At 47.1% G+C, this 11,843-nt stretch overlaps 1 protein-coding gene across 3 annotated transcripts in view; it reads left to right on the forward strand.

Annotated features, from left to right (window-relative positions):
- The window catches only part of SPTBN2 (spectrin beta, non-erythrocytic 2), a 174,730-nt gene that overhangs the window by 94,805 nt on the left and 68,082 nt on the right, over window positions 1-11,843 (forward strand). For all 3 annotated transcript variants that reach the window (XM_038764161.1, XM_038764160.1, XM_038764162.1), the window contains 3 exons: window positions 4,180-4,482; window positions 7,036-7,189; window positions 11,606-11,843. The exon at window positions 11,606-11,843 is cut by the window's right edge and continues 633 nt beyond it. In XM_038764161.1, coding sequence (XP_038620089.1) covers window positions 4,180-4,482; window positions 7,036-7,189; window positions 11,606-11,843 — 695 coding nt within the window. The remainder of the gene's footprint in view (window positions 1-4,179; window positions 4,483-7,035; window positions 7,190-11,605) is intronic.

Raw genomic sequence — 11,843 nt, forward strand, 5'->3', positions numbered from 1 at the left:
AAGGGAACAGGAAGAATGAAGTGGGGTGGATGAGCCCGTATGCAGACGGTGTGGGAAAAGGGGGCTCCGAGGATAATATAATCCATGGGGAGAAAAAGATGGATCAGGAGGCATGAAAGTAAGGGAACAGGAAGAATGAAGTGGGGTGGATGAGCCCGCATGCGGACGGTGTGGGAAAAGGGGGCTCCGAGGATAATATAATCCATGGGGAGAAAAAGATGGATCAGGAGGCATGAAAGTAAGGGAACAGGAAGAATGAAGTGGGGTGGATGAGCCCGCATGCAGACGGTGTGGGAAAAGGGGGCTCCGAGGATAATATAATCCGTGGGGAAAAAAAGATGGATCAGGAGGCATGAAAGTAGGGGAACAGGAAGAACGAAGTGGGGTGGATGAGCCCGCATCATCATCATCATCAGTCGTATTTATTGAGTGCTTACTGTGTGCAGAGCACTGTACTAAGCGCTTGGGAAGTACAAATTGGCAACATATAGAGACAGTCCCTACCCAACAGCGGGTGCAGACTGTGTGGTCTAGTGGCCAGAGCCTAAAAAGCAGCTCTGCCACTTGTCTGCTGTGTGACCTTGGGTAAGTCACTTCACTTCTCTGGGGCCTCAGTTACCTCACCACTTGTCTGCTGTGTGACCTTGGGTAAGTCACTTCACTTCTCTGGGCCTCAGTTACCTCACCGGGCGGACAGGTGGTTGGACTGGGGATGCCTAAGGGACAGGACAGGAAAAAGGGGGCTCCAAGCAAGGATAATCCATGGGGAGAAAAAGATGGATCAGGAGGTATGAAAGTAAGGGAACAGGAAGAATGAAGTGGGGTGGATGAGCCCGCATGCAGACGGTGTGGGAAAAGGGGGCTCCGAGGATAATAGAATCCGTGGGGAGAGAAAGATGGATCAGGAGGCATGAAAGTAAGGGAACGGGAAGAATGAAGTGAGGTGGATGAGCCCGCATGCAGACGGTGTGGGAAAAGGGGGCTCCGAGGATAATATAATCCGTGGGGAGAAAAAGATGGATCAGGAGGCATGAAAGTAAGGGAACAGGAAGAATGAAGTGGGGTGGATGAGCCCGCATGCAGACGGTGTGGGAAAAGGGGGCTCCGAGGATAATATAATCCGTGGGGAGAAAAAGATGGATCAGGAGGCATGAAAGTAAGGGAATGGGAAGAATGAAGTGGGGTGGATGAGCCCGCATGCAGACAGTGTGGTCTAGTGGCCAGAGCCGGGGCCTAAGAGTCAGACGGACCTAGGTCCTAAAAAGCAGCTCTGCCACTTTTCTGCTGGGTGACCTTGGGTAAGTCACTTCACTTCTCTGGGCCTCAGTTACCTCACCACTTGTCTGCTGTGTGACCTTGGGTAAGTCACTTTACTTCTCTGGGCCTCAGTTACCTCACCACGTGTCTGCTGTGTGACCTTGGGTGAGTCACTTCACTTCTCTACATATATAGAGAATAAATAAATGCCATTAATAATGTACATATATAATTATAAAATATATAATTATATATGTAATATATAATATAATTATGTATAATATATATTATATATAGTATAATTATATAATATATAACGTACATATATAATAATGTACATATTAATGTACATATATGCATACCTGTATATATGTATATATGTTTGTACTTATTTATTACTCTATTTATTTATTTATTTATTTTGCCTGTACATATCTTTTCTATTCATTTTATTTTGTTAGTATGTTTGGTTTTGTTCTCTGTCTCCCCCTTCTAGACTGTGAGCCCACTGTTGGGTAGGGACTGTCTCTATATGTTGCCAACTTGGACTTCCCAAGCGCTTAGTCCAGTGCTCTGCACACAGTAAACGCTCAATAAATACGATTGATTGATTGATTGATTGATTCTCTGGGCCTCACTGAACTCATCTGGAAAATGGGGGTGAAGACTGTGAGCCCCCCGTGGGACAACCTGATCACCTTGTATTCCCCCCCCCACAGCGCTTAGAACAGTGCTTGGCACATAGTAAGCGCTTAACAAATACCAAAATTATTATTATTATTATTATTATTTCTCTGTGCCTCAGTTCCCTTATCTGTAAAGTTGGAATCAAGACTGTGAGCCCCATGTGGGACAGGGACTGTGTCCAACCCAGTTTCCTTGTATCCACCCCAGCACTTTAGTACAAAAGCGGCGTGGCTCAGTGGAAAGAGCCCGGGCTTTGGAGTCAGAGGTCATGGGTTCGAATTCCGACTCCACCACAAGTCTGCTGTGTGACCTTGGGCAAGTCACTTAACTTCTCTGAGCCTCAGTTCCCTCATCTGTAAAAATGGGGATTAAGACTGTGAGCCCCACGTGGGACAACTTGATCACATTGTATCCCCCCCCCAGCGCTTAGAACAGTGCTTTGCACATAGTAAGCGCTTAACAAATGCCATCATTATTATTATTATTACAGTATCCTGGCACATAGTAAGCGCTTAACAAATAGCCCAATTATTAAGAGACCCAGGGGAAGCAGAGTGTCCTGGTGGAAAGATCACGAGCCTGGGAGACAGGTGACCTGTGTTCTGATCCCGGCTCAGTCACTTGTCTCCTGTGTGACCTTAGGCAAGTCACTTAACTTCTCTGGGCCTCAGTTACTTCATCTGTGAAATGGGGATTAAGACTGTCAGCCCATGGGGGAGCTACCCCAGGACTTCTCAGCACTTGAGAAGCAGCGTGGCTTAATAATAATAATAATAATAATAATAATAATAGTATTTGTTAAGCGCTTACTATTCATTCAATCGTATTTATTGAACGCTTACTGTGTGCAGAGCACTGTACTAAGCGTTTAGCACTGTACTATGTGCAAAGCACTGTTCTAAGCACCCGGGGGGGATACAAAGTGATCAGGTTGTCCCACGTGGGGCTCACAGTCTTAATCCCCATTTTAGAGATGAGGTAACTGAGGCACAGAGAAGTGAGGTGGTTTGCTTGAAGTGGCTTGCCCAAGGTCACACGGCTGACAAGTGGCGGAGCCGGGATTCGAACCCATGACCTCTGACTCCCAAGCCCAGGCTCTTTCCACTGAGCTACACTGCTTCTTCAGTGGACAGAGCCCGGGCTTGGGAGTCAGAGGTCGTGGGTTCTAATCCTGGCTCCGCCACTTGCCTGCTTAGGGCGAGTCACTTCGCTTCTCTGTGCCTCAGTTTCCTCATCTGTAAAATGGGGATGAAGATGTGAGCCCTATGTGGGACAACCTGATTACCTTGTATCGACCCCAGCGCTTAGCACAGTGCTTGGCACATAGTAAGCGCTTAACAAATACCATCATTATTATTGTTATCATTACTTAGTACAGTGTCTGGCACATAGTAAGAGCTTAACACATACCTAAAAAAAAGAGGTGAGAGCAGTATTATTAATATAATATTATATGATAGTATTATGAGAATAATAGTATTATAGTATTATAAGAATAATAATAGTAGTATATTTGTTAAATGATTACCATGTGAGAAGCAGCATGGCTCAGTGGAAAGAGCCCAGAGTTGGGAGTCAGAGGTCATGGGTTCAAATCCTGGCTCCTCCACTTATCAGCTGTGTGACTTTGGGCAAGCCACTTCACTTCTCCGTGCCTCAGTTTCCTCACCTGTAAAATGGGGATGAAGATGTGAGCCCTATGTGGGACAACCTGATTACCTTGTATCGACCTCAGCGCTTAGCACAGTGCCTGGCACATAGTAAGCGCGTCCCGACTCAGTCCCCCAAGAATCAATCAATCGTATTTATTGAGCGCTTTCTGTGTGCAGAGCACTGGACTAAGCGCTTGGGAAGTACAAGCTGGCAACAGATAGAGACGGTCCCTACCCAACAGTGGGCTCACAGTCTAAAAGAGAAGCAGAGAAGCAGAGAAAGAGCCCGGGCTTGGGAGTCAGAGGTCATGGGTTCAAATCCCGGCTCTGCCAATTGTCAGCTGTGTGACTGCGGGCAAGTCGCTTCACTTCTCTGGGCCTCAGTGACCTCATCTGTAAAACGGGGATGAAGACTGTGAGCCCCATGTGGGACAACCTGATCACCTTGGCTCCTTCCCAGCGCTTAGAACAGCGCTCTGCACCTAGTAAGGGCTTAACAAACGCCATCATTATTATTATTAAAAGGGAATGAATGGAGCGCCCAGGGGGGAAGCACCTGACCCCCTCAAACCACTCCCCGCAGGACAACTTCGGGCTGGAGCTGGCGGCCGTGGAAGCGGCGGTGAGGAAGCACGAGGCCATCGAGACGGACATCGTGGCCTACAGCGGGCGGGTGCAGGCGGTGGGCGCGGTGGCCGCGGAGCTGGAGGCCGAGCGCTACCACGACATCCAGCGCATCGCCGCCCGGCAGCACAACGTGGCCCGCCTCTGGGACTTCCTCCGCCAGCTGGTAGCCGCCCGCCGGGAGCGGCTGCTCCTCAACCTCGACCTCCAGAAAGTCTTCCGGGATTTAGTCTACCTCATGGACTGGATGGAGGAGATGAAGGTATCGGGGGGCGGGCGGAGATGATGGGATTCGTTCATTCATTCATTTGTATTTACTGAGCGCTTACCGGGTGCAGAGCACTGGACTAAGCGCCTGGGAAGTCCAAGTTGGCAACGTGTAGACGGTCCTTACCCAACAACGGGCTCACGGTCTAGAAGGGGGAGACGGACAACACAGCAAAACATGTAGACGAGGGTCAATACCATTGATGGGATTCGTTCATTCATTCATTTGTATTTACTGAGCGCTTACTGTGTGCAGAGCACTGGACTAAGCGCTTGGGAAGTCCAAGTTGGCAACGTATAGAGACGGTCCTTACCCAACAACGGGCTCACGGTCTAGAAGGGGGAGACGGACAACGCGACAAAACATGTAGACGAGGGTCAATACCATTGATGGGATTCATTCATTCATTCATTCCTTTGTATTTATTGAGCGCTTACTGTGTGCAGAGCACTGGACTAAGCGCTTGGGAAGTACAAGTTGGCAAGATATAGAGACGGTCCCTACCCAACAATGGGCTCATGGTCTAGAAGGGGGAGATGGACAACACAACAAAACAAGTAGACAGGGGTCAATGCCATTGATGGGATTCAGTCATTTATTCAGTCATTCAATCATATTTATTGAGCGCTTCTGTGTGCAGAGCACTGTACTAAGCGCTTGGAAAGTACAAATTGGCAACTGATAGAGACGGTCCCTACCCAACACCGGGCTCACGGTCTAGAAGGGGGAGACAGACAACACATCAAAACATGTAGACGGGTCAATGCCATTGATGGGATTCATTCATTCATTCATTCAATTGTATTTATTGAGCGCTTACTGTGTGCAGAGCACTGTACTAAGTGCTTGGGAAGTCCAAGTCAGCAACAGATAGAGACGGTCCCTACCCAACAACGGGCTCACGGTCTAGAAGGGGGAGACAGACAACACAACAAAACATGTAGACAGGGGTCAATGCCGTTGATGGGATTCATTCATTCATTCATTCAATCGTATTTATTGAGCGCTTACTGCAGAGCACTGTACCAAGCGCTTGGGAAGTCCAAGTCGACAACAAATAGAGACGGTCCCTACCCAACAACGGGCTCACGGTCTAGAAGGGGGAGACAGACAACACGACAAAACATGTAGACAAGGGTCAATACCACTGATGGGATTCATTCATTCATTCATTCATTTGTATTTATTGAGCGCTTACTGTGTGCACAGCACTGTACTAAGCACTTGGGAAGTACTAGTTGGGAACATATACAGACGGTCCCTACCCAACGACGGGCTCACAGTCTAGAAGGGGGAGACGGAGAACACAACAAAACAAGTTAGACAGGTGTCAATATCATTGATGGGATTCTTTCATTCAATCGTATTTATTGAGCGCTTACTGTGTGCAGAGCACTGTACTAAGCACTTGGAAAGTACAAATTGGCAACAGATAGAGACAGTCCCTACCCAACAACGGGCTCACAGTCTAGAAGGGGGAGACAGACAACACAACAAAACATGTAGACAGGGGTCAGTACCATTGATGGGATTCATTCATTCATTCATTTGTATTTATTGAGCGCTTACTGTGTGCACAGCACTGTACTAAGCGCTTGGGAAGTCCAAGTCGGCAACATAGAGAGACGGTCCCTATCCAACGACGGGCTCACGGTCTAGAAGGGGGAGACGGACAACACAACAAAACATGTAGACAAGGGTCAATACCACTGATGGGATTCATTCATTCATTCATTCATTCATTTGTATTTATTGAGCGCTTACTGTGTGCACAGCACTGTACTAAGCTCTTGGGAAGTCCAAGTTGGCAACATAGAGAGACGGTCCCTATCCAACGACAGGCTCACGGTCTAGAAGGGGGAGACGGACAATACAACAAAACAGGAGAAGCAGCGTGGCCCAGTGGAAAAGAGCACGGGCTTTGGAGTCAGAGGTCATGGGTTCAAATCCCAGCTCTGCCAATTGTCAGCAGTGTGACTTTGGGCAAGTCACTTCACTTCCGTGGGCCTCAGTTCCCTCCTCTGTAAAATGGGAATTAATCAATCAATCAATCAATCAATCGTATTTATTGAGCACTTACTATGTGCAGAGCACTGCACTAAGCGCTTGGGAAGTACAAATTGGCAACACATAGAGACAGTCCCTACCCAACAGTGGGCTCACAGTCTAAAAGGGGGAGACAGAGAACAAAACCAAACATACCAACAAAACAAAATAAATAGATTAAGACTGTGAGCCCCCCGTGGGACCACCTGATCGCCTTGTAACCTCCCCAGCGCTTAGAACAGTGCTTTGCACATAGTAAGCGCTTAATAAATGCTATTAAAAAAAAAAACACAGGACAGGTGTCGATACCATTGATGGGATTCATTCATTCATTCAAGCGTAGTCAGTGAGCGCTTACTGCGTGCAGAGCACTGTACTAAGCGCTTGGGAAGGACAAGTTGGCAACATAGAGAGATGGTCCCTACCCAACGGCGGGCTCGCGGTCTAGGGATGGCAGGGTCCAGAGGGCAGGGTCCGCCAACGGGCCGCGTGGTTTGGCAGGTTCGGTTGCAGTCTCAGGACTTGGGCAAGCACCTGGCTGGAGTGGAAGACCTGCTGCAGCTGCACGGGCTGGTGGAAGCGGACATCGCCGTGCAGGCCGAGCGGGTGCGGGCCGTGAGCGCCTCTGCCCTCCGGTTCACTGCCCCTGGGACAGGTGAGAGATCGGGGGAAACGGACGGAGAGGGCCGAGATCATCATCATCATCAATCGTATTTATTGAGCGCTTACTATGTGCAGAGCAATCAATCAATCAATCAATCAATCGTATTTATTGAGCGCATACTATGTGCAGAGCACCGTACTAAGCGCTTGGGAAGTACAAATTGGCAACACATAGAGACCGTCCCTACCCAACAGTGGGCTCACAGTCTAAAAGGGGGAGACAGAGAACAGAACCAAACGTACCAACAAAAGAAAATAAATAGGATAGAAAGGTACAAGTAAAATAAATAAATAAATAAATAAATAGAGTAATCAATCAATCAATCAATCGTATTTATTGAGCGCTTACTATGTGCAGAGCACCGTACTAAGCGCTTGGGAAGTACAAATTGGCAACACATAGAGACCGTCCCTACCCAACAGTGGGCTCACAGTCTAAAAGGGCGAGACAGAGAACAGAACCAAACGTACCAACAAAAGAAAATAAATAGGATAGAAATGTACAAGTAAAATAAATAAATAAATAAATAAATAGAGTAATCAATCAATCAATCAATCAATCGTATTTATTGAGCGCATACTATGTGCAGAGCACCGTACTAAGCGCTTGGGAAGTACAAATTGGCAACACATAGAGACAGTCCCTACCCGACAGTGGGCTCACAGTCTAAAAGGGCGAGACAGAGAACAGAACCAAACGTACCAACAAAAGAAAATAAATAGGATAGAAATGTACAAGTAAAATAAATAAATAAATAAATAAATAGAGTAATCAATCAATCAATCAATCGTATTTATTGAGCGCATACTATGTGCAGAGCACCGTACTAAGCGCTTGGGAAGTACAAATTGGCAACACATAGAGACCGTCCCTACCCAACAGTGGGCTCACAGTCAAAGGGGGAGACAGAGAACAGAACCAAACGTACCAACAAAAGAAAATAAATAGGATAGAAATGTACAAGTAAAATAAATAAATAAATAAATAAATGGAGTAATCAATCAATCAATCAATCAATCATATTTATTGAGCGCTTACTATGTGCAGAGCACCGTACTAAGCGCTTGGGAAGTACAAATTGGCAACACATAGAGACCGTCCCTACCCAACAGTGGGCTCACAGTCTAAAAGGGGGAGACAGAGAACAGAACCAAACGTACAACAAAAGAAAATAAATAGGATAGAAGTGTACAAGTAAAATAAATAAATAAATAAATAAATAGAGTAATCAATCAATCAATCGATCAATTGTATTTATTGAGCGCATACTATGTGCAGAGCACCGGACTAAGCGCTTGGGAAGTACAAATTGGCAACACATAGAGACAGTCCCTACCCAACAGTGGGCTCACAGTCTAAAAGGGGGAGACAGAGAACAGAACCAAACGTACCAACAAAAGAAAATAAATAGGATAGAAATGTACAAGTAAAATAAATAAATAAATAAATAAATAGAGTAATCAATCAATCAATCAATCAATCGTATTTATTGAGCGCTTACAATGTGCAGAGCACCGTACTAAGCGCTTGGGAAGTACAAATTGGCAACACATAGAGACAGTCCCTACCCAACAGTGGGCTCACGGTCTAAAAGGGGGAGACAGAGAACAGAACCAAACGTACCAACAAAAGAAAATAAATAGGATAGAAATGTACAAGTAAAATAAATAAATAAATAAATAAATAGAGTAATCAATCAATCAACCAATCAATCGCATTTATTGAGCGCATACTATGTGCAGAGCACTGTACTAAGCGCTTGGGAACTACAAATTGGCAACACATAGAGGCAGTCCCTACCCAACAGTGGGCTCACAGTCTAAAAGGGGGAGACAGAGAACAGAACCAAACGTACCAACAAAATAAAATAAATAGGATAGAAATGTACAAGTAAAATAAATAAATAAATAAATAAATAGAGTAATAAATCTGTACAACCATATCTACATATATACAGGTGCTGTGGGGAAGGGAAGGAGGGAAGATGGGGGGATGGAGAGGGGAACGAGGGGGAGAGGAAGGAAGGGGCTCAGAGGAAGGAAGGGGCTTCCTTCTAAGCACCGTACTAAGCGCTTGGGAAGTACAAATTGGCAACACATAGAGACAGTCCCTACCCAACAGTGGGCTCACAGTCTATCATAATGCAATAATAAAAATAATAATGGCATTTATTAAGCACTTACTACTACTACTACTACTAATAATGATGGCATTTATTAAGCGCTTACTATGTGCAAAGCACTGTTCTAAGCGCTGGGGAGGTTACAAGGTGATTGGGTTGTCCCACAGAGCTCCCAGTCTTCATCCCTATTTTCCAGATGAGAGAACCGAGGCCCAGAGAAGGGACTTGCCCAAAGTCACGCAGCTGACAAGTGGCGGAGCCGGGATTCGACCCCGTGACCTCTGACGCCTCCAAAGCCCGGGCTCAGTGGAGAAGGGCACGGGCTTTGGAGTCAGAGGTCACGGGTTCGAATTCCGGCTCCGCCACTTGTCAGCTGTGTGACCTTGGGCAAGTCACTTCACTTCTCTGAGCCTCAGTTACCTCATCTGGAAAATGGGGATGAAGACTGTGAGCCCCCCGTGGAACAACCTGATCACCTTGTAAACTCCCCAGCACTTAGAACAGTGCTTTGCACATAGTAAGCTCTTAATGAATGCCATCGTTATTATTATTATTATTATTACTTCACACCCAGTGAGTGCTCAATAAATACAATAGCAAGCTCTCTTCCTCCCTTCAAAGCCCGACTGAGAGCTCACCTCCTCCACAGTCTAAAGCTAATCAGGTGGGACCCAACCCCTGTCCCACATGGGGACTCTTAATGTCCATTTCCCAGATGAGGTAACTGAGGCACAGAAGGGTGGAGTCGCTTGCCCTAGGGCCCGCAGCAGACAAGTGAGCCCGTTGTTGGGTGGGGACCATCTCTATATGTTGCCGACTTGTACTTCCCAGGCGCTTTCTGCACACAGTAAGCGCTCAATCAATCAATCAATCAATCAATCGTATTTATTGAGCGCTTACTGTGTGTAGAGCACTGTATTAAGCGCTTGGGAAGTACAAGTTGGCAACATATCGAGACAGTCCCTACCCAACAGTGGGCTCACTTAATTTCTCTGGGCCTCAGCTACCTCATCTGTAAAATGTAACCTTCCCGGCGCTTAGAACAGTGCTTTGCACATAGTAAGCGCTTAATAAATGCCATCATTATTATTATTATTATTCTCTGTGCCTCTGGAAAATGGGGATTAAAACCGTGAGCCCCCCCGTGGGACCACCTGATCCCCTTGTAACCTCCCCAGCGCTTAGAACAGTGCTTTGCACCTAGTAAGCGCTTAATAAATGCCATCATCATTATTATTATTATCCTCTGTGCCTCTGGAAAATGGGGATTAAAACGGTGAGCCCCCCGTGAGATCACCTGATCCGCTTGTAACCTCCCCAGCGCTTAGAACAGTGCTTTGCAGATAGTAAGCGCTTAGAGGCAGCGTGGCTCAGTGGAAAGAGCCCGGGCTTTGGAGCCAGAGGTCACGGGTTCGAATCCCGGCTCCGCCACCTGTCTGCTGTGTGACCTTGGGCAAGTCACTTCACTTCTCACCCGGAAAATGGGGATTAAGACTGTGAACCCCCTCGTCCCCCTCTCCATCCCCCCATCTTACCTCCTTCCCTTCCCCACAGCACCTGTATATATGTTTGTACATATTTGTTACCCTATTTATTTATCTATTTATTTTACTTGTACATATCTATTCTATTTATTTTATTTTGTTAGTCTGTTTGGTTTGGTTCTCTGTCTCCCCCTTTCAGACTGTGAGCCCACTGTCGGGTAGGGACCGTCTCTATCTGTTGCCAAATTGTACTTCCCAAGCGCTTAGTCCAGTGCTCTGCACACAGTAAGCGCTCTATAAATACGATTGATGATGATGATGAACCCCACATGGGACAACCTGATCACTCTGGATCCCCGCCCCCCCCCGGCGCTTAGTGAGCGCTTAACAAATGCCATCATCACCATCTGCACATATTAAGCGCAACAAATGCCATCATCACCATCGTCATTTGCGGGTAGGGACCGTCTCTATCTGTTGCCAAATTGTACTTCCCAAGCGCTTAGTCCAGTGCTCTGCACACAGTAAGCGCTCCATAAATACGATTGATGATGATGATGATGATGAACCCCACATGGGACAACCTGATCACTCTGGATCCCCCCCCCCCCCCCGGCGCTTAGTGAGCGCTTAACAAATGCCATCATCACCATCTGCACATAGTAAGCGCAACAAATGCCATCATCACCATCGTCATTTGCACATAGTAAGCGCTTAACCAACGCCAACATTATTATTAACAATTGCCATCATTATTGTTATGATGATTATCATCGTTCCTCTCTCCCGTTCCCTCTCCAGGATACAAGCCATGCGACCCCCAGCTGGTATCGGAGCGGGTGTCGTCCCTGGAGCGGGGCTACAAGGCCCTGTGTGAGCTGGCGGGCACGCGGCGGGCCCGGCTGGAGGAGTCGCGCCGCCTGTGGCGCTTCCTCTGGGAGGTGGGCGAGGCGGAGGCCTGGGTGCGAGAGCAGCAGCACCTCCTGGCCTCGGCCGAGCCCGGGCGGGACCTGACGGGCGTCCTGCGTCTGCTGAGCAA

This window comes from Tachyglossus aculeatus, chromosome 22 (genome assembly GCF_015852505.1).
Source record: "Tachyglossus aculeatus isolate mTacAcu1 chromosome 22, mTacAcu1.pri, whole genome shotgun sequence".
NCBI lineage: Eukaryota > Metazoa > Chordata > Mammalia > Monotremata > Tachyglossidae > Tachyglossus > Tachyglossus aculeatus.